Source organism: Henckelia pumila, chromosome 2, assembly GCF_033568475.1.
Source record: "Henckelia pumila isolate YLH828 chromosome 2, ASM3356847v2, whole genome shotgun sequence".
Lineage (NCBI taxonomy): Eukaryota > Viridiplantae > Streptophyta > Magnoliopsida > Lamiales > Gesneriaceae > Henckelia > Henckelia pumila.
The window spans coordinates 17736467-17761592 of record NC_133121.1 but is presented as its reverse complement, the minus strand read 5'-3'; the positions used below and the strand labels follow the sequence as shown (position 1 = coordinate 17761592).

Here is a 25126-nt window from a genome sequence, read left to right as displayed (position 1 = left end):
GTTATCTGATCCTTGGCCTCTAGTCAGTAGGAGGTACACTTGCATGCATGTATACTCATACTCTCGTGCTGAGCATTTTAAGCTCACGTATCGTACTTTGTGTATCTGGACACCCTATTCCATGAGGCAGGTTTGCGTTTGGATGAGGCGGGTGGATCCAAGAGGGGCTAGGCAGTGGTTGGCCAGCTGGAGCTTCGCCTAGGGTTTTATTTATGTTGTGATTGGGTTTATACACTATTCGATTTGGTTGTATAACTTTGGGTATTTACAGATTTCTTTCCCTGGGATTGTATTTAATGTTTATTGTTTCCGCAGCTTATTTTGGTTTACTGTTTGATTAAGTTAATTGCATGGCTAAGTTCTATTTAGTAGGTGATCTCGGTAAGGGTCACTACAGTATGCGAAGATGAAGAGGCTCTATATGAGAAGATGAAGATGCTCTGTCTGCGAAGATGAAGAGGCTCGTAAGTGAGAGGTAATGGAATTATTCTCAGTAGAAGCCAAGACCGAGAGTTTATAGCAACAACTCAATCATGCAAGCATTTTGCATGCAATTTGAAAATGAAAGGTCAAAAAGCAGCCGGACAAAGAGCCTTCACAACAGCTGGCCAAATAAATGCGTAGGGAACAAGCCAATTATGTTGACATCCCACTGCTTGACGTTAATAAATGCAAATGGAGGGTAGGGTAAAATAATAGCCCATTTTCATTCACATTAATGAATGAATAGTCCAACAATCCCCCACATGAATAGAAATTTAAAGATAAACGAAGATATACATGATAAAGTTCAACAGTTGAATCCTGCATAGGATAGGTAGGTATTACCCCTTGAACCTTACCTTGTGAAAGCATAGTAATTCACTGGTTGACAGTAGACGCGATGTCTTTGAACTGTACAGCCGTTTTAGTAAATTAAGATATACTTCACACTGGAATCTCCCTGATACAATTTAGTTCTCATGATTGTGTTCGTTTTGGCCATGAACACTTGCCTGGTTCTATGATAGGGTCTAAAATTGTGTCTTGCAATTCCTTCAAAGTGGCCCCACTTCTCTCTCACATAGGTGATTCTATGTTTAATTCCATTAGAATCATTAAAATTCATATGCTTATCCTCAATACTCACAGTTTTATAATAGTAATAAACTAGGGATTACCCCCACAGTGATCTACCAAACTAGTGCAATTAGGTTTTCCCATTGAACCTAGTTCTTGGGATCTCCAGTCAGCTTAGGTTGGGTTTTCCTTCGCACCAATTTATTCTTTAGGCTGCAGTCCCATTCCTTTTGATGATTTTGAAACTAACTCTCTGTTTAACCCTTTGGTTAACGGATCCGCTATATTATCCTTTGATTTTACATAATCAATAGAGATAACTCCAGTTGAGAATAGTTGTATAATGGTATTGTGTCTACGACGTATATGCCTAGACTTACTATTATACATATTGCTTTGTGCTCTTCCGATTGCAAATTGGCTATCACAATGAATGCAAATAGCCGGAACAGGTTTTACCCATCCTGGAACATCTTCTAAGAATAGACGCAACCATTCAGCCTCTTCAGCACACTTATCAAGTGCTATAAACTCAGATTCTATCATGGATTTGGCTATTACAGTTTGTTTAGAAGATTTCCATGCAATTGTTGCACCTCCTAAAGTGAATACAAATCCACTTGTAGATTTTGAATCTTTCATATCAGGTATCCAGTTTGCATCACTGTATCCTTCAATTGCAGCGGGATATCTTGTATAGTGCAGCCCATGGTCACGAGTGTATCTTAAATACCTTAGCAATCTGATAATTGCTTTCCAATGGTCAGCTCCTGGATTACTCGTGAATCTGCTCAATTTGCTTACTACATAGGCTATGTCTGGTCGTGTACAACTCATTAAGTACATCAGACTTCCAATTAATCGAGAGTATTCTAATTGGGAGATACTCTCACCCAGATTCTTCGATAGATGTTGGCTTGTATCTATCGGGGTTCTAGCCAAAGCAGAGTCATCCTTACTGAATTTTTCAAGTATTTTGTGCACATAATGTGACTGACTTAGAATTATCCCTTCTGATGTTCTATGTATTTTAATTTCAAGGATGACTTCGGCTAATCCCAAATCTTTCATGTCGAATTTTGAGTTCAACAATTTCTTAGTGGATTGAATCATCTTATCATTACTACCGATGATAAGCATGTCATCTACGTAAAGATATAAAATGACATATCCATTTTCAGTGTCTTTAACGTATACACATTTATCACATTCATTGATTTTAAATCCACTTCCTAGCATGACTTTATCAAATTTTTCATGTCATTGTTTTGGTGCTTGCTTTAAGCCGTACAAAGACTTCACTAATTTACAAACCTTATTTTCTTGCCCACGTGCAGAAAATCCCTCAGGTTGTTCCATGTAAATTTCTTCTTCTAAATCTCCATTTAGAAAAGCAGTCTTTACATCCATTTGGTGTACTTCAAGATTCCGCAAAGCGGCAATTTCAAGTATCACCCGGATTGAAGTTATTCTTGTTACTGGAGAATAATTGTCAAAGTAATCAAGCCCTTCACATTGATGGTAACCCTTGATTATCAATCTGGTTTTACTTATTTATTGTTCCATCTGATTTCATCTTCCTTTTGAAAATCCATTTTGAACATAGAGGTTTAATTCCTGGAGGAAGGTCCACTAGTTCCCATGTATGATTTTGCAAAATAGATTCTATTTCAGAATTTATAGTCTCTTTTCATTGAGGTTCTTCAGATGAATTCACAGCTTCATTGAAGCTTTGAGGTTCACTTTCCATCATGAAAGTGATGAAATCCAGACCAAAGGATTTCTCAATTCTAGCTCTCTTGCTACGTCTAGGTTCAACCTCATGGTTAACCTCTTGTTCCATTGTCTCGTGAGATCTTTTGGATGAACCTGGTTCTTCCTTAGATTTGCAAGAGAACACATGTTCAAAAAATGAAGCATTCCTCGATTCCATTATCATATTCTTATGAATATCAGGTATTTAAGATTCATATACAAGGAAACGATAAGCACTACTATTGTGTGCATATCCAATGAAAATGCAATCAATAGTTTTAGGTCCAATCTTGAACTTTTTCGGAGTAGGTACAACTACTTTATCAAGACACCCCACACTCGCAAATATTGATATGAAGGTGTTCTTCCTTTCCATAGTTCATATGGACTTTTATCTTGCTTCTTTCGGGGTACCTTATTTAAAAGATAATTAGTTGTTATTACAACTTCCCCCCACATGTTCTGTGATAAACCAGAACTCAATAACAGTGCATTCATCATTTCTTTCAAAGTGCGATTTTTCCTCTCTGCAACACCATTTTGCTGAGGATAATAAGGTGCAATTCTTTCGTGTCTAATACCATGTTGAGAACAAAACTCAGCAAAGGTTAATTCATACTCACCTCCACGATCACTTCTTAGCACTTTAATTTTCTTATCAAGTTGGTTTTCAACTTCACTTTTATAGTGGACAAATTTTCCAATAGCTTCATCTTTACTTTTAAGAAGATACACATAACAACATTTTATGCTATCATCAATAAAAGTAATGAAGTATTTATTTCCACCACGTATTTGCACTCCTTTTAAATCACATATATCAGTGTGAATTAAATCAAGGGGTCCATTATTTCTTTCAATGGATTTGAAAGATGATCTTGTTAGTTTTGCCTCAACACAAATTTCACATTTGTGGTTTTTATCAATATGAAATGTGGGTATGTTTTTCAAGTTAATTAATCTACGAATTGTATCATAATTAACATGTCCTAGTCTACCATGCCACAAATTGAAATACTCGAGCAAATAAATAGAAGCATTTACTTTATTTATTTTCGGCTTAATAAACATTACATTGAGCTTAAACAAGCCATTACAAACATACCCTTTCCGACAAACATTACATTTTTAGACAAAACATTTTTGTCTGACTCGAAGACAATGTGAAAACCATGCTTGCTTAAAAGCGAACCGGATACTAAATTTTTTCGAATCTCCGGCACATACAACACATTGTTGAGAGTCAGCTCTTTCCCAGACATCGTATTTAAGATCACTTTTCCTTGTCCTTTGATATCAGAGGTAGCAGAATTGCCCATAAACAATTTTTCACCATTCTCTGATTCATCAAGAGTAGCAAATATGTCCTTGTCATAACAAATATGATGGGTGGCACCAGTGTCGATCCACCATTCCCTTGGATTTGATCCAACCATATTTACTTCAGAAATGGCAGCACAGAGGTCCATGTTTGAAACCTCTTTAGATATGTCCTCCAAGAGATTTGTCTCACTGTTTCTTTTCGGTTTCTTGCATTCAGAAGACTTGTGGCCCAGACTGCCACAATTATAGCACTTACCAAAAAACTTCTTTTTGAACGTGTCTTTCTTTGGGCCCAACTTGGAGCCTCCACCAACAAACCTCTTTGCCTTTGAATTTTTCTTCTGCTCAACAATATTAAATTTAGCAGCACTTGAAGAATACATTCGTTTTTAAGAACTCTTGTTTTCTTCCTTGATACGAAGTCGAACAATGAGCTCTTCAACATTCATCTCCTTTCGTTTGTGCTTCAGATAATTCTTGAAATCATTCCAAGCCGGAGGCAACTTCTCAATAATAGCAGCCACTTGGAAAGTTTCACTAAGCACCATGCCCTCCGCGTGTATCTCATGCAAGAGCACTTGTAGTTCATGAACTTGACTGATCACTGATTTAGAGTCAATCATCTTGTAGTCCAAGAATTTACCAACAATAAACTTTTTAGCCCCGACATCTTTGGTTTTATATTTCCGATCCAAAGACTCCCATAACTCTTGGGCCGTCTTTTTCTCACTATACACGTTGTACAGTGAATCAGCCAAACCATTCATTATATAATTTCTACACAAGAAATCTGAATGGTGCCATGCATCAACTGCACTAGTAGTCTGCACATCTCCCTCAACAAGTTTGGGAGCATCCTCAGATAGGAACTTTGCTAAATTCAAGGTGGTCAATTAAAACAACATCTTTTGTTGCCACCTTTTGAAATTCAAGCCCTCGAATATTTCCGGCCTGTCAGATGTCTTAGAGGCACCGTAGCAGCAGCAGGAAGAGTCATCTTTGTAGAATTTGAGTGAGTATAATAAGCTTCCATAACTGAAGTTGATTCACGTAACGAAACGTCGAAGACTCTGTTTTAAGTTTGTAGTACAAAAACTATTACGTGAACTTTCCTTTAGATCAAGAATATAGTCACGTGAACCTTTTGAATAAACCAGAAACCACTGTTAACATATAACAGACAACCGAGGCATGTAAAATTACAGTTTCCTTAAAACAGATTCGTCCCCTCCCGGATGTGCTCGGAGGATCACAACGGACGTCTGTTTCTCAGGATACAACGGTAGAACCCTGTAGTCACCTGGCACCAAGGTAATACTTTGGCGAACTGAATATATACCTTCACGGTATCACGTATAAACTGAAATTCACGAGATTATGAACGAGTTGTGAGGGACACAGGAGCTGAATCACGTAGTAGATGAAGCTCTACAAATGCACTAAATAAGCATGCATGAACACAGGGACATCATGAACAAGAGCACACATTAGTTGGAGCTCAGGACATGAAAGAAGAGCTCTGTATGCGAAGATGAAGAGGCTCTGTATTAGAAGATGAAGATGCTCTGTCTGCGAAGATGAAGAGGCTCGTAAGTGAGAGGTAATGGAATTATTCTCAGTAGAAGCCAAGACCGAGAGTTTATAGCAACAACTCAATCATGCAAGCATTTTGCATGCAATTTGAAAATGAAAGGTCAAACAGCAGCCGGACAAAGAGCCTTCACAACAACTGGCCAAATAAATGCGTAGGGAACAAGCCAATTATGTTGACATCCCACTGCCTGACGTTAATAAATGCAAATGGAGGGTAGGGTAAAATAATAGCCCATTTCCATTCACATTAATGAATGAATAGTCCAACAATCCCCCACATAAATGGAAATTTAAAGATAAACGAAGATATACGTGATAAAGTTCAACTGTTGAATCCTGCATAGGATAGGTAGGTATTACCCCTTGAACCTTCCCTTGTGAAAGCATAGTAATTCACTGGTTGACAGTAGACGTGATGTCTTTGAACTATTGAACTTTATCACGTATATCTTCGAATTTGAAATTTATCGAGCTTCGAATCGAGATCGAACTCGAATATACGTATAACGAGCCGAATTCGAGCCTTAAAATTTTATCATTATTCGGCTCGATTCGATTCGTTTGTGTTAGATTATATTATTATTATTAAGCTTTTCTATTTATTAGCTAATAAAGATAAAGTTGTTTTTTTATTGTTTGCTTGTATTTAATCTAAATATATAAACATCTTGTTGTTTAACTTTTATACACAATTTATCATGATATAAAAAACCTAATTTCTCTCCTTTAATTTCTACAATTTGCACCCCGAGTCCCAAGAACCAAATTATTTTGGTTCAAATCTCACCATATCGGTCTTAGATAGATAGGAGATTCTCCCACCTTTTTGTATCAAAAAAAATAATACAGTTTAATTTTCCCAACCTTTTCGTAAACTCGCTTGCAACTTGCGTGATACATTATTAAATAAATGTTCTTTTTATTTTATAATGCATACATTTAAGTTTCTTCTAAAGTATTAAACTTTAACGAGGGATTTTCGCATGACCAAATACACACACAGATATATATAATATGTATGTATGTATGTATGTATGATCACTGTGCGGTTTTGCAGTTTTTTTAAAAAAAATTAAACCAAATTGCCCTTTACGATTCGGTTATACTATTTTTTTAATTGCGGTTTTACATATGAAATTGGTTTTGCAATTTTGAGCGGTTTTAAGCAATTGCAGTCGTTTGTGGTTTTTTTAATGATAAGTAGAATGAAAAAAAATTATCAAATTATTTAAAACAATAATAGAAAAAAATAATAAATAGCATATTTAAAGATAATATAATCACAAATAGTTTAAAACATAATTAGATAAAATATATAACATAGAAAAATAAATCATCAAAATAATGTTAAAATGGTTCCTTTATATATGTTTCATTTTTAGTCATGATTATAAAATAAATTTGAAGAAGATTTGTCGTGCTAAGAAAAAAAGAAGATAAAATATTGAAGGAATGTTGCGAGAGAAAGTGACGGAGTACAATTAGAAATAAAGATATATTATATATTAAGGTGCATGTCGTTAATAACATTATTTAAAACAATTATATAAGCAAGGTGGTGCGGTGCGGAGGATTTTGGGTAAAAAAAAACCGCACCGTGGAGGCGGTGCTGCGGTTTCATATTTTTTTAAAAACTGCGGTTATTTAAAAAAAATGAAAAAAAACTATGTTGTATGGTGCGGTGCAGTCGGTTCGGACGTACGGTTATTGAAAAATTTTGATCAGCCCTAATAATAATGATCTACTGCACACTAGTGTGCAGGAATTTCATGTGCACCGCGTGATATTCGCCGAACATCTAATTTTTATTTCTTTAGATGTTCGCGCGAACATCACGTGGTGCACACGAACATCATGTATATATTTATGTGTGTGTTTTATGATTGAATGGCTACGCACATAGATTCTTGATGAGTCGAAGCCAAAAATCCAACATAAATAACTATTGTTGCTTTGCCGAAGATGGCGGAAAGCAAAGGAAGTAAATGGACGCATATGCTCCTTGTCTGCCTAGCTACCTCCTTCCCTATAAAGCAATGCCACTCATATTCTACTGCCTTATCCCACTACACTTGTAGTATTTTTTTTTAAACTTTGATCATGATATACATTTTACTCCCTTCTTCTACTTATACTAACATTCAATTTGTTTTCTCAATATCTCAGTTAAAGGTGTATTAGAAATCTGTCTGTCTATTTTGTTTTCTCGATAGTATTCTTTAGAGTTCATTTGGTTGGACGAGTCAATGGATAAAAAATATTTTTGTTTTAAAAAAAATACAAACATTATTCTTAAAAAAAATTGTGTTCGATCACAAAAGTTTTTTCCTTACAATTATATATTTTTTAAAAATGTTTTTTTAGCATTTATCCAGTTGTCATTTATTTAATAAAAAGGATTTAACAAAAACAAACTTTTTAAGTCATTTTTACAAAACTACACCTTCTATATTCAAACATGTTCTTAATCTATTTTTAAAAAAAAACAAAGTAAACTATACACGGAGTACAAAGTCGACTTTTAGTTGTTTTGTGTCCACGGTTCTGATTTCTCGAATTTGAATCTTCGTGGATGCTTATTTTTTTTTGGGAAAATTAGCATTTTAGTTTTGTATGTTGGCTTTATTTTGGTTTTGGTCCTGCATATTGGCTTGTTTTGGAAAAGATCCTGTAACTTTATTTTTATTTTGGATTTAGTCCTACATGATGTTGATTGTTTTGGTTTTGGTCCTATAAGTTGACTTACTTTTTGATTTTGGTCCTATACAAAGTTATGTTTTGAAAAAAAATACAGAAATTTGGATTTTTTTTGGATTTGGTCCTATTAGTTGACTTGTTTTTTTTTATTTTGGTCATGGAAAAGATACGGTTTTGACCAAATTAAGCTCGGTTAAGTTAGAATAAGCGCCTATGTTTTTTTTTAAAAAAAATAATAAATTAAATTTAAAATTTAGAAGTTGACTTTTCAACTTCACCGCTTAAGCTTTTATAATAAATATTTTTTTATTATTTTATAATTAAATAAATTAGGTTTAAAATTTAGATGTTGACGTTCTAATTATTTTTTAAAATAATAATTATGTTCTAAAAGGTACAATAACTTGGTTTTTTTTTTGTATTTTTCCTCCGTCGCCGAAACTGGAGGGAGCAGCAAAATTTTTCTTATTTGCAGTGTTCTAAAAAGCACGCTTAAGCGGCGATTAAGCGTGATAAAAGTGAAACATACCTAAAAAGCTCTGCTTTCGAGAAAAGCGGAACAAAAAAAGTCAACCATAGTTGAGAACGATAAAAAATATATTAGAGTGTTACTTTTTAAAAGAACGAAAGTATGTTTTAAATATATTTTTTAGTTTTTTAGCTAATTTTGTTAATTTAGGTTGTAACTTATTTATATGATCATTAATAGGTACTAAGTGAGCGAACACTTAGTGTCAAATAAATAAAAAAAATCGAAGTTACAGTTGAGAACGATATAAATGAATGTTTGCTTGTTACTTTTTAAAAAAACAAAAGTATGTTACATTTAATACATTAAATTAACATATTTTAGATTTTATTAAATTATTTAGATTAAAAAAAGTTTAAGCGTAAAAAAATATTTTTTTATTAGTTAGTTGTAATTATCTCAAAACAATAAGCAGATAAAACATGAAAGAATAAAAAATATTTGTTACAAAAATAATTAGAGATCAATTTCTAAATTCCAAAACATGATAACATACAGGACGAAAATCAAAAAACAAACCAACTTACAGGACCAAAACCAAAATAAGCCAACATATAGGACTAAATTCAAAAAAAAAATTGAGTTACAGGATCTTTTCCAAAATAAGCCAACATACAGGACAAAAACCAAAAAGAAGCCAACATAGAGGACCAAAATGCTAATTTTCCCATTTTTTTTCCCCCATTCGTTAAGCTTATATTTTACAAATCCTACTCCATTTAAAGTGAAAACTTCCGTCTTATCCCAATCCCGAATATATTATTTTTCTAAAAAAAAAAAAAGAAAAAGTTGCCGAAAGAAACAAGTCCAAATGTTGTGGAAAGCATATTTATTAGTTTTTTTTTTTTTTTTTTTTAAAAATAATGAATGTATATGAAGTTTTGTCCACTACAAATACAAGCATACATGGGAGATTGATTCAACTCCAATATGCACCTTTTTATTGTGTGATACCCTTTGCACCAGAGGTGCATCAACTTGACTGGGTATGGATAAAATTTTCATTTTTAAATAACAATTACTATTTGGGTTTTATGCAAATATATAGACACAAATTAAGGTTTTTACGGGATAATTTTTTACAAGTTGTTACTTTCCATTTCAAATTCTAAAAAAAATATAACGTTTTGTAATAAAAAAAAATTATATTTGAACATGATTTTACATTTTATTTCCATAATTTGTATTTATATAGTGACATCGAATATTGGATATTATAAAATGGAACTTGATCCACGACCTGGCAAACCGTGTGCCCTCAATTTATGTTCATCTCTCATAGGAATGCGACAAGATTTTATTGTCTATTTCTGTTGGCGTTTATATATGTTGAAAAATAAGACATGTATGAATTAAATTTTTCGATTCCGAGTTTCATGTGGTAATTTGAAATTTAGGGTTGCAAATAAATCAAAATTAATTATTAATTAAAGTTGCAAATGTAATTGGAATATAAATCAAAGTCTAATTCTTTTTTTTAAAATATATAAAGTACTGTTTTAAACAAAATTTTATTATAGATTAAAAAAATTGTCTTAGAAAATAGATATATGTTTTGATAACTATTTTATAAATATGTTTTTACAGTTGAAAATGTGTATGAACAACTATTTTAAAAAACTATTTTATCGTTAAAAACTATTAAGCAGATATTTGAACAAATATTCTGAAAAAAACCTTTTTAATTCTCGTTTGACGGACCCATGTTTTTTCAATCCAAAAATATATATAAAAAAATACATCTCAATTTTTTTCTTTAAAAATTATAATTTTGCTTTTATTATATAAAACTAAAAAAAATTAATGTCTCGTCCAAACAGAATATCCTATATATGGTTGTAAATATATATTTTAAAAATTTATATTTATTCTATAATTCTTTATTTTCATTTTTTGTATGCTATTGTATTTATTTATCGATTTTATTACACACACACACACACATATTATATATATATATATCAAGTTACTATTATTAATTCTAGGCCTAATATAGCAAAAACTGATATCATGGTAGTTTGTATTTACCTTTTTTAATTTTATTTTATTATTTCAAATTGTAATTTAATATTTCGTTAATTCTTATAAATTTATAATTATGCATGGTATGATCTCATATAACTTAATCAATTTAAATTGCATATCATAGTTAGTTGTTACAAGGATTTATTTAACTAAATAAGCTCTGTTTGACCATGATTTGGAAATATAACCTTATCAATTTTTTTCTTTGTTTTATTTTTGCATTTTCTTTGTATTTGAAAGTCATTTTGCAAATATTTTTTTGAAGGAAGGTCATAAATCAAAAAATTTAGTTGACCAAGGTCATTTTTCAAAATCTCTCGTTGTTACAATTATAACTATGATATTACTCCTATATTTTATATGAATATAAAATAAACTAATTATATAGCAAGTAACGCACATGTCGATGCATTAGTATATATAGATAGTGGTTTAAACATTACCATTGAAAAATTCCATATTATGATGTGATAATCACTGATCTTTTTTTCCAAGGACAATTCTTCCATTTTGGGTTGCGCTTAGTTATTTAATGGGTATATTCTAAAGGTATGTTTGGTACGGATGATGAGATAAATAATATATAGATAAGTAATGTATTGCAATAAAAAATAAATAAAAAATGATAGTTGATAAAATATTTGATTTGATTGATAGATTATAGTTGATTTGATTTGATTGATTAAATTTTATATAAAAATTATAAATTACTATTTTATCCTTTTAAAAAATAAATAAAATATAAATAATATTATTTATAAGGGGTAATATATTAATCTAAATTCAATGATTTGATTGATGTATGATAAATAATTAATGATTTGATTGATGTAAAATTATAATTAATAGATAGATAAATAATATGATGAAAAAAACATAAGATTAAAAATGATAAATTTGTACATAGATTATTAATAATGCTACCAAACATAGCTTAACAATATATTATTCACTATAAATATCTGGAGTTCTGGACATATAATTAAATGATTGAAAAGATTTCCGCATTATTTTTATTTATTTACACAAAGTGTGTCCGCAAGCAAAGTTGGACAGTTTCCATTGTGATGAATTATTTTAAAGAAAAATATCACCGTTACAAGTCCCAATGATTGACAGGATGTCATAGCCCTAATTGGCTACATATAAACACACCACACACAATAATAATATATTAATAATAAAAAGTAATAATGAATAATAATATAATACATAATTATAAAAGATTTCAATCATATACAGATTTTTGTTTTCATCCCCTATCGAAATTCTACACATATGGCTTCCGTCTTCCACCACTATTCTTTTTATTTATTATATATTATTTAAAATATATATTCATTCATCATACATTTATTTATAATAATTATAATTATTATAACCATATATTTACTAGCTAACAACAATATGACCTAATTTAGCACGTACGAGCTAATAAAGTTAAACAGTGTCACCAGTAGGATAACTTTGACTGCCAATCAAATTTGATTCAAGAAATCAAGTATTATTTGTAACAATATTAATAAAATATAAGTTGAATACATTATACATCAACAGATATGATATTAAAATTTAAAATTTTATTTAATAATTTTTTAGCGTACAATAACATATCAACAACACGATATTTTTCTCTAGATGAAAATGGATTATTTGCCTTGATTTTATTGCATTAAAGAATCTAACCATGAAGCTTGGGATTTAAACCACATTCTAACCATGGACATCATTTTGGATTTTGTACTTCAATTTTTTCATATTTATCATGAATGGAATGGAAATTACTTATAGGTATGTTAGGTCATTATGCTTTTGATCAAACATAGTTTCGAATACTCATCGAAAACTGTCGATGTTTGTGTTCGTAGTCCATGTAGACTAGATAGGATATGTGACGCCCCGGAGAGTGACACAGACGTTTCCAAATTAAACATTCGAAAACAACAATCGGTGAAATAAAATTCAGAAAAATGATCCATTCATTTCATAAAATTGCAAATATCATTTTTACAACTAAAATTTAATAACATCAATAATGACGTATCAAACGTTGCGGAATAAAATCTACTACTAAAACAGCTAGTATCATCAACATCTAATATCATCCACCAACCCTAGAATTGAGTTTGTTTTGGTTCCTCAATTTGTCCTTCAATATTGATCATTATCTTGTGTGAGCCGAGAGACGATGAGCAAATAGAGTTACTCAATAACTCAACAAGCAAGGAAAATAGTGCTCATAAATATTAATACTGTACTTGGATTAAAATATTCCAAATCAATGAATTTCGATTATAATTTTATTGGTAAAAATAAAACGATGGATCAAATTAATCATAAATTCATCACTAAATATTTACCCATTAGTTATATAAAGTAGAATATATTTCAAATGACATAATTATTAGGTGAATTTGAAATACATCATAAATAACACGGAGTACTATATAAATATGAAACACAAAAATTCATATGAGATGGTTTCGCGGATCAATTTTATGAGACAGATATTCTGTTTTGGTTACCCATTAAAAATAACTACTTTTCAAGCTAAAAAAACTATTTTTTGTTATAAATATGGGTAGGGCCGGGTTAACCCGTTTTATCCGTGAGACTTACGCATCATGAAATAAGTAGATTTGAAGTTTTTTCATCTAAGCACAACCTAAAATAATTTTGATCAATCATATATACGTAATTGGTACATAATTGATCGTCAAATTATAATCATATTTGTACGTGTTTGATCATGATATCTTAAGAGTTTTTGTTATAATCTTTCTATTTTTTGGTTTTGAATATATTAGCTGCTATAAGGAGTTTTGTTTATATATATATATATATATATATATATATATAGATGTGTGTATATAGATGTGTGAGAGAGAGAGAGAATTTGACCGCGTTTATTGGAGCCATCGAGTCGAGACGTCATCATAATTCGCGGAATGTAGTATACTAGTAGTCCATTTAGGAAAGGAAGAACATTTTTGTGGGATTTTGTTAAAATAATAAATCATAGGGAAAAGAGGGGACAACAGAAAGTTGGAGGAAAAGGGAAGTTTATTCCCCCTTCAACAAAGATCCCTTTTATGAATTGTCTTTCAACTTAGCACTCACTTAAAGTTATATTGCGTATATAACTAATTGATACATACTATTGATGCAATAATCAAAATACAGCGTTTGTATTACATTGTTATGTCTCTTGTCAGACGGTCTCATATATTTATATTTGTGAGATGGATCGACCCGATTAATTTTTATAATGAAAGTAATAATATTTTTTAATGACTTTGATTGAATATGAGATCAGTTTCACAAAATTGAACTCTCAGATCGTCTCATATGATTTTTTTTGTTTAAATTAAAGATTAATTGCATACACCAACCTTGTGAAATTTTAAAATTACTGAAAATATCCTATAAAAAATAAATGATATATTAATTCCCCATGTTTTCAAATTTCAAGCACACATATTTTTGTTTGTACACGTTTTGAGGGGTATGTGTACTCAAAATTCGAAAAGACGAAGAGTTAATAATCATATGATCTTGTAGCAATCCTGTAATTATATAAGGGTAAAATGCAAGTATCCCTTAAATAAGTAATCTGAATTGCATTGGCATCACCCACGATATCTAAAACACACACACATGTATGTATATATATATATATATACACACACACACACACACACATATATATATATATACAAATAACAGTTTTGATCCACCGCACCCTAAGGTAACCTAGGGTGCGGAGAATTCGTGCGGGGGATCAAGACTATATATATATATATATATATATATATATATATATATATATATACCAAAAATTCTTTTGTATTTTTCCCTTCTCTGATATAAATTTATACATAACTTTTCCACTAAAAAAAACTCAACCACCTTTAAAAAAAATTATGTATATATATATATATATATATATTATGTTGCACGTGTATATATATATATATATATGTATATATATATATATATAGAGTTTCTTTCAAGTGCCCACCTACCATGCCCACCAATGATGTGGCACTATTCTATTGGACCTACAGTTTATCACATCTTTATCACATCCAATAGGATAGTGCCTGATGTGGCACTATTCTATTGGACCTACAGTTTATCACATCTTTATCACATCCAATAGAATAGTGCCACATCATTGGTGGGCATGGTGGTGGGCATAGTAGGTGGGCACTTGAAAGAAATACTATATATATATATATATATACAATTTTGCTATCTTGCCCACCCACCGTGCCCACCTAATGTGCCCACCATGAGGTGGCACTCAACTATTGGATGTGATGAATTGTGCATCCAATAGTTGAGTGCCACCTCATGGTGGGCACATTAGGTAGGCACGGTGGGTGGGCAGGATAGCAAAACTATATATATATATATATATATATATATATTTGACCTATGTTATGCTTAATATTATTATCAGAGGTAAGTGACATGTTTGATAATATTATAATGTAAATATGTTATGAAATATATTTCTAATTTATGTAAGGCATGTAAAAATATTGAAACATGGTGTTCAAAATATGTCCACATAAATAACTAAATGGTGCATTATTGTTGGCGTCATTTCGAATACATATATGACTTGATTTGATGCATGATGTATTCTATTCTTTTGGCACAAAAAGATAGACATGGAAAATGAAAGATGTAAATTCATGTTAGAGTATGCGAGGAAGAATCTTCCCTTTCCTTTCCTTTTCGCAATAATGCACATGATATATTTAGAGACAAGAATTGACGAATGAAGTTCCACCACGTGGTCGAACAAAATGAGTACATATTTGAATTGTTGCCATTAGCAGAGGAGCTTCTAGTTCAGACATATATATTGACTCGATTTAATCATCTGATTACTACCGTTTTAGCACAAACTTGTTATATGTGATACATGTGTAATCTACTAATCTAGTAACATCATCTACGTATTTTGCAAATAATATATATATATATATATAAAAGTTTTCAGATGACCAATAATTCTTCACACTTCATTTCCGACCACTAAATCACGGTGATGAGTTTTAGTTGTTTTTGTTTTTGATTTTTTGCACCACTAAAACCCACCACCGGATTTTAGTTGTCGAATATAAAGTGAGGAGAAATTGTTGGGCAGCTGAAAACTTTTATATATATATATATATATATATGTATGTATGTATGTGTGTGTTGATTTGATTTTTACTCGAGTCGCTGTTGAGTTAAACTCGCATTCCTCCCTAAGTTATGCCAAACATGGCTCCATAAGTTTTAACTTTGCTTCCAGAAAGGACAAAGCACTACAAAAATTACATATATAAGTGTATAACTGTTTGGTGTGGAAGATAAGACATTGATTAATTACACATCTTTATTTTATCCAACATCCGTATCATGCATCATTATATTATCCAAACATATTAATTTGTCATCTTTATATTATTTATCATTCAACACCTCATCAATTGTCAATTGATGAGTAAAAATGTTTGGTATGCTGAGTTATGGAATCTAAACATCATGTTCTTTTGATACTTTTCGAACTTAAAACATATCGACTTGCGTTATCAAGTTAAAAACATGCACGGTACACTTGAAAATCTTGACAGAGAAATAACCACTTGTGCTGTGGTATAAAGATAAAAATACAATATACCAAAAAAACAATTATAAGCATAAACTTTTTTTAAAAAAAATCATACATAATTATTTATAAAGGCAAATGCCAACAATTAGGCTTTTGTTTAGTTATTGCAAGTGCGAAACCATTTGGATTCCTTCACACTGGGATCCAGCCCAGCACAAGAAACCTCCACTCACTATGTTCTTATCCAATATCACTAATTTGCATATGTTCTCATCTTTTTCTCCTCATTTCTTATATAAAAGCAAAAGGTAATAAACAGGGCTAAACACTATATATTCATGGCACTTAATTTGTAAATGTTCCATTTTATCAAATTGATGCGATTAACACGATTTCGTTTTTAATAATTTATGAAGTATTTGCAACCTCTAAAAATAAGTGTTTATGAATTTTATTTCTTAAAAAATTTGTTACGAAAAAATCGATAATAACTTAAGTTTAGAGTTTGCAAACAGTACATTAGACTCGATTGAATTCGGTTTTGATTTCCGCAACTTATGTATATCTATAGTCAGTTTGATAAGCTGTTCATTAATAAGTTGGGTAATTATTATATGTTTTGGTTTAATAGATTACCAAAAGGACAAAATGTTTACATTTCACCCCAAAATTAAGTTGCAAAATTGTAGTCCATGTGTTCGAATGATATCGGGCCTTGATTTTATTGCGATGGGTTGGGCTTTTAGGATCTTGCCCGTTTAAGGTCGATCGAGATGAAAATGTTTTACTTCACTTCCAATTAACTAAAAATAATTATTCAAATATTTAAATTGAGTAGATAACAATGTTTGGCATAAATTTTGGTGTAGCACTAGCACTGACTCTAAAACCCAACACCATTTGGTTCTCGGGGCTTTACTCTTACCGTTAGGCCAAGATCCTAGGCAAAAAACTAAACAGTGAAACAAAGAAAAGTGTTGGAAAATTGTTTTGGAAAAAACATGAAATTTCATTTTATCCTACGACAGACGGTAAACATATTTACAAATTAAAAATGATTAAGAGGGTGTTTGACAGAGCTTAAAAGCTCTTTCAAATAGGTTATAAGCTGTTTTAGAGCTTTTAAGCTCTGAAAATGTGTTTGGTAAAATTTTTTAAAAACAGCTTATAAGCTGTCAAAATAAGCTGTTTGACAGCTTATAAGCTGTTTTTAAAAAAGTAAGGGGGGAGGTACTTTTTTAAAAAAGATCTCATTTTAATATTCCATATCTCTAAAATATCCTTGAATATTTTAATAAATCTCTATCTTATCATCCACTTATTAAATATTAAATATTATTTTTAAAAAATTACAAATCACATAAATTTTTCTAAAAATAAAATATTAAAACAATTTTATTTTTTTAATATAGGTTTATTCTAAAACTATTTTCGTATGTGTATAACTCAAAATATTATTTTCATAGAATTATACCCTTTTTGATAATTTTGACAATAAAAAGATCTTATAATACCAAACATATCAACATCTTTAAGTTTACCTAAACACTTTAACAGCTTATTTTTAAAATAAGTTCTAACAGCTTATAAGCTCGTAAAACAGCTTATAAGCTCTTTTTAATAAGTTTAGTCAAACACCATCTAAATGAACTGACATAGAAGAAGAAATGATATTTACTAAGATGTAAAAGTTGAAAGAAAAATACTAAACAAAACTTGATATAAGATAAAAATGAAAATATCACATAAAAACTCTACAAAGTTACGGAGAAAGTTTTTGAAGTGATGCTGTAAGAAAATTCGTTACCCAAAATCGATGAATTCGTGTGATCAGCCAATCCAGACACGTTGCTATCTGGGTGGAACCGATCCGATCAATATATCTCGACCATAAATTCATTTTTTTTTTTGAGTTTGTTTGGAAATTAGGATTTCTAGAGGGTCATAGTGCAAGGGCATTAAGATTTGGGGGTAAAATGATAATTATTGTAATTGCATATCCATCCCACCCGAAGCTTCACGTCGATGAGGAATTTTGGACAAACCCCAATTTCTAGCCCTAGATTTTCATAGAAACTGATTTCTAATCCTCGATTGATTATACTGAATCATTGAGATGAGAAGGCAAGGCCATTACGGCGGTGAGCCGGGCGGCGGGGGCCACCGTACATACGGCGCTGCTGCCACTCAATTGCATCAGCAGCAGCATCCAAACAGCAAGTCCGGATATTACCAGGGGCGTCACCAAGATCAGCAGTCTCTTGGAGAGAATGAGAGTCGCCAGCGGCATCAAAATGAAAATCAATGGCGGTGGGAAAGAGATGGTGGTGGCCAGCCTAAATTGCCTCAAACTGCGATGTCTCCCACTGCACCCTTCGCCGAAGGCAAGTTCTTTTTTTGCCAAAGTTAATTCTTTCAAATATATGAAAGAGTTGGTCGTCCCAATATAAGTAGGGATTTTGTTAGTTTAATTGCTTGGTCTGCTTAAGATCATCATTAGCTAAATCCTATGCGGGATTTTATTAGTTTATTTGCTAGCATCCGCGTCTCCCATAGAGGCAAGTGAAGTTGCTGAGCTCGATTACAAAGGTCCTATTTCTGTATATGTTGGTGTGAGAGAGAGATAGAGAGAACCTGTTACACCCTACCATAGGCACCATCAGTTTTAACTTTTTAATATGGGTTTCATTTGTATTTCATACATGTGCCAAATCTACATTCTCATTTAGACCTTGACAAAATACACGACATTAGATAATTTCAGTACTTAAATTTTTCAATCAATGCTGCTTGGGTTGGAAGCCTGGGTTTTTCACTTTCTTTATCAACCAATCAACTGAAGATTTTCGTCTCAGGGAGATGGAACAACGGCGTACGTTAATACTGTTCAGTGGGTGCATGATACTGCATGTTCCTTTTTCTTTTTGTTTTTTTGAAAGAGACATGTTCGCTTTTAAAACTTACAGACATGTGCACTTCGTAACTGACAGTTGCTAAGTGTGCACATGTTCACATGTTCCGTTCTTTGTCTTTCTTTTTACAGAAACTGTCTGAAGTGTAAGACTCCGAAGTCCCTCATTAACCAGCATGTTGAATTTATGGCATAACCTATGATGCATGAAATGGAGGACACTGATATGACAACTCGGATATAAATATGTAGCAATTAAAAAAAAAGATATGACAGTGAGATGTTTTGATCTTTTTCTTTATCTATAGATCCTCATAAATATGATTGTATATAATTAAGAACAATTTATTCATACCATATTACCATTGGATTGAATTCCAATACTCGATTCATATGTATAATTTCATATTTTATGATTTTTTTATTATTGTTTTCAACAAAGATAAATCGATAATCTTTAAAATCTGAAAAGTAGCATCCACGATATTCAATATAGTTTGGAGAATGATCGTTATCTTGCCAGAATGTTATATTTGACCTTGTCAGTTACAGTATTCTTGTAATTTTTAGTATAAACACATCCAATGAAGTATTCGTTGGGTATCCATATTCGAGAAGCTGATGTGGTATAGGATAAATTTTAGGTGTGTGAAGCCCCACAGAATAAATTGAATCTTCAATAAACAGGAGTTCTGAAACCATAAAACTGAACAGTGAGTGAAAAACTGCAACTATCTAGCTCTGTGGTAACCTGAAGTTCATCAGTGCAAAAAGGGTTATGATACAAAACATTGCATTGTACCTCTCGGTCCACTGTGATTAAAAAGTTTAACCAAACGGTTCTGTCATGTCTGAAGTCCCTTTGGTTTGAGAGGGTTCAACTTGATGGCTTTTTTACAAATGAACGATTGACTTTACAGGAAATAGGAAAATTCGGGCTGCTATTGTTGGTTTCTCTGAAAGTCTAGCGGTATACCTTTATATGAAGCTGTGCTTATTACTTTATTGATAATTATGTCGTGACCAATGAGATTTTTCTTATCATTCTCTACTGAAAGTGCAACAGAATGATATTTTGAACCATAACTTCTGTTATCTTGTATTATTTCATTCAAGTTTCTTGTTGGAATCACTATGATTTGGCTTCCTCCATTATATCCTATGTCTGATCCTGTGGCGTATCTAATCTGGAGAAAAGGCAGGTCTTGATGTTAAACGAACTAGCGCTTTGCAAACACAATGCGTGTGTTTATCAAATTATCATATTAAAAAATAATTTATGATAAAATTTGTATTTTTTAAAAAAAAGTTAGAAATCAATTATGTCATGTAGGTAATATATGTGTGAGTTAGTTTTTGAATTTTGAAATTAAAATATGTCACACGTGAAGTATGAAATGATGGGAAATTTGTATGAAAATAAATTGAAATTGTTAAATAGTATATTTATTTATTGGATAGGGTTATTTTTGGAAGTTCACTTGAAAATACCAAAAGTTAGTTATTCTAACATGCTCTTGCTTTATTAATAGTAATAGATATGTGAAAACTGGTAAACTGGTTTCCTCTCTTGGTGTCAATGAAATCTGTGGACGCGTCTACTAGTTTATTCATGTGCTCCTATCAACTTCTAGACGTACCTCCATAATATATTCTTTAAATATTTGAAAAAATGAGTTATCTTAGGAATTACATTCTCCTTTACGCCCTACGACATCCACTTGTTGCCCGTGACAAGTTTGAAAACCCTGCACCTCCTCCACCTTGTTACTCCGAGGCACAAGAACAAATAGTCATTCTTTCCTAAATTGTTTTCATTGGTGCCTTTTTTTTTAGGTAAAGGTCGTGAGCATGAAGCGCCTAGAACCTATTACCAGGGTCAGAGGTCAGATCCTCGAATGCCATTTGAGAAGCAAGGTGGTGGAGATCCCAGATCTCAGGCCCGTGAAGAGGATATGGACATAGGCTATGAAGATAATCGCACGATACAGAGTTTTGATGGTCTTGAGCAGATATTCTTGGACGATTTCATGAAACTGAGCAAGGAACAAAATGATGCGGAGGATGCAGAAAATGCTAGGCACAGAGAGGTTTGTTTTGGATTTTCTTCACTTGAGTCGTTGTTTTGGAGTGATTTCCAAATAAATTCCTTTAATCCTGGCTGAACGGAATACTAGACTTGGTTTTTTCCTGTTTTTCTATGCTTTCTCCTATCATATTTTCCATGAATTGGGTGCCAATGAAGAATGGAACTGGATTCTTAGGATTACCACCTGGCAAAGTAGTTAGTTTATTTTTCTTAATGATTAATGACAACTCTTCTCAAATTGATCATCTGGATAATCTAACAGTGGGTTGATTCTGCGCCCAATACAGTGATCTAATACCTGTTACAAATTTACTTTTGTTGTTTTCACAATTCTAATCTCAGCCAACAAGAAAACATTCTGTATTCTTTGTTGAAAAGTCGACTATCTTGGATCTAGAGTTTATTCCATCTATGAACGAGTTTCTTATCAGCGTCAATATTTCATAACTAAAGGACCTATGCCACATTTACACAACTAGAAGTTGGTTGCGTTGGCTTTTTGGTGTGTAGATTAGTATTTATTCTTGACACTCTCCATTTGGATACTCATAGTTGGCTGATAGAAATATGTTTCTTTCCTAGAATCCCAATCACGAGTAGTGTCTTCAAGGTTGATGTGCACACCATTTTTCACTAGTTCAGGAACCATTCTTGGCACTCTTAAATTCTGCACTCACAGTCTTTATCTCAGCTGCACGTGAGCTCTTCTCCTTCAATTTAATGATACGGTTTTTGGATGCATTCGAAATGTTCTTTGATAATTTATTATAAATGCACTTAATCTACTCATGTGATGTTGTACCTCAGAGATTAAATGCCATCAACGAGAAGTATCAGGAGCAGCTTGTTGCTCTTCGAGCCCAGCATGCCAATCTTAAAGAAGAGTTTCTCCGAAAAGAATCTCAAGCTAGAAAACTGCAGTATGACCAGATTGCTACAGAGCAATATCCCAATAGCGTGATGGGCCCTGGCGATCCTCGTGGGTACAACTCTGGGCACACGCCCACTGGGGAGCCACACCGAGCTTACAATAATGATTACTATGATTCTTCATCGAGAGAGCGGGGTAGATTTCAAGGTAACTCCAGGGATCATGGCTTTGAGCCTAGAGTTCCATACCCAAGGGGCCGTGCGTATGACACTGGCTCCCGTCATTATTAATTTTCACGGCATGGCATGCTTGGCCGGCCTTGATACGAGTTTCTCGGCATATTAATCATCCACTAGAGAGACATTTTTCATTTCTTTGAGGATCTTGATGACCATCTTACACATTTTTTATATTTAAAATAGTATGGTGAAAGAGACATACATGTAATTTGCATGTAGTATTAGACTGTAAGAAGTCATTGATGTGAAATTATAGCGTTTTAAATTCGTGCTAATTGATTGTTGCTCCTTTAATTTTTTAATATTGATATTAATATATATTTAAAAAAGAACCAATCACAAAATACCTTGGTCCTGCTTGGACGAAAGAATCAAATTCATGAATTTCAATATATTCAAATGGCGGATCAGCGAATACTACAAAGGTACGATGCAAGAAGTAAGAAATAAAATGACTTTTCTAAACATAAAAAATATATTCAAATGTTCCTTTAACGTTTCTTTGTATAATCATGTTTTAAAATTTGATATTTCACCGGTATATCATAATATCGTTTTAGGTTCTAAGTTAATCTTCGGAAATATATTTCCAAGAAATAATTTTCGGATAAATTTTTGAATTATTTCAAGATAAAATGTGTTAATTTGAGGAAGCCGACAATAATTACTATTGAAATTGCTTAAGAGAAGTTGAAAAAATCCATTTAAAATTTGTTAATTTGAAAATTTTAGTAATTTTAAATCATCCATCAAACCAAACCAACCCTATAATATTTGTTCAAAATTGGGTTTAGTTCTGTCTAACTATCGTAGGGTTTTGTCTATGCTGTCCCATGTGGGCACTACCCGAATGGGATCCAATGGTCCCTTTTTTTTTTTTTTTTTTTTTTTGCATTTTAGATGTTCACATGAACATCTCAAATGCAAAAAACAAGGGTCGTTGGATGCAGTATATTGGCACTGCCCATGAACATCTCAAATGCAAAAAACAAGGGTCGTTGGATGCAGTATATGGGCACTGCCCATGAACATCTCAAATGCAAAAAATAAGGGTCGTTAGAAGCAGCCCATGTACTAACATAGACAAACGTCACAGACCCCAATGGTAGATCCAATGGTGGTCATTATTGTTTCAAAAAATAAAAAAAATATATGTGGAGGTTAAATTTGTATATCACACACTTGGATCAATTATGACCATGGGATCTATAGAAAAGTCTACATGTTTTAAGCTTGAAAGTTGAGACGTATTTTGAATAATATATTATTTCAAACAATAAAATGCAGCCAAATCTTTGGATCAATTATGACCATGAGATCTATAGAAAAGTCCACATGTTTTAAGCTTGAAAGTTGAGACGTATTTTGAATAATATATTATTTCAAACAATAAAATGCAGCCAAATCTTTTTTATTAGTGATAAACATTGAACACATTACACAAATATGAAGAAAATGTTTAACACATAACACATTACACAAATATATGAACGAATTATGCATGTATTTGCACGAGACATTGCAATAAATGGTAGCAGTAAAAAATTATTTGAGAATTATGATTACATTTGTCGAAAAATAATGAGTGCGTTTAGATTAAAAGAAAAAAATTGTGTTTTTTATGTGCTTTTGTTGTTTCATGTGTATTTGGATAAATTTATAATGCTTTTAAAATCACTTGATTAAGCCGATTAAGCGCTTTTTTAAAAGTCCATATTATAATTTTTCAAATATTTTTCTAATCACTCAAATTAAAAAAAGTGCTTTCAGTTTATTTATTTAAACACAAAATTATTATAATTTTTACTTAAAAAAATACTTTTAAATTCAACTTAAAAAACACGTTTTAAAGCAAAATACTTATGTATCCAAGCTTTTAAGCTTAAAAACTTCTTTTAAAGCAAAATGCTTATGTATCTAAACTGAATAGGGTCGAGAAGATCACCATGGTAATTTACATTTATTTGAATTACAATTCATTTATTTTAGAAGACTTCAGAACCATGTATCATCTTATATTTTTTGTACTTAAAAAAAACACATTTTAAAACAAAATATTTATGTATCCAAACTGACTCAATAGGGCCAAGAAGATCATGGTAATTTACATTTATTTGAATCACAATCAATTTCTTTTAGAAGACTTCAGAACCATTTATCATCATATATTTCTTGTATTTGAAATGATCAATTCAATTAAACATTTTTTGTTAAATATTTATCTACTAATTATAGATTAATGTAATGTTTGGATTGTTTCAAAAAGTGTTTTTGAGCTTTCTTTTCACAAATTTTGTGAAGGAAATGCTCAAATGCACATGCAAGTAATTCCAACCATTATCCTAAGTTGTTAATGGTATGTAATTCCCACGAGCATAAATGAAATTTTCAACTGGTAGTCGAAGTTTGATTTGATCATTACTT

The 25126-nt window shown here is 31.7% G+C and overlaps 1 protein-coding gene across 1 annotated transcript; it reads left to right on the top strand.

Annotated features, from left to right (window-relative positions):
- Positions 1–18419: 18419 nt before the first annotated feature.
- On the top strand, positions 18420–22981 carry LOC140881842 (uncharacterized). Its single transcript, XM_073287454.1, has 3 exons — positions 18420–18976; positions 21340–21593; positions 22400–22981. The coding sequence occupies exons 1-3, from the start codon at positions 18709–18711 to the stop codon at positions 22751–22753; spliced, it is 876 nt and encodes a 291-aa protein (XP_073143555.1). The 5' UTR covers positions 18420–18708; the 3' UTR covers positions 22754–22981.
- The last annotated feature ends 2145 nt before the right edge of the window (positions 22982–25126 follow it).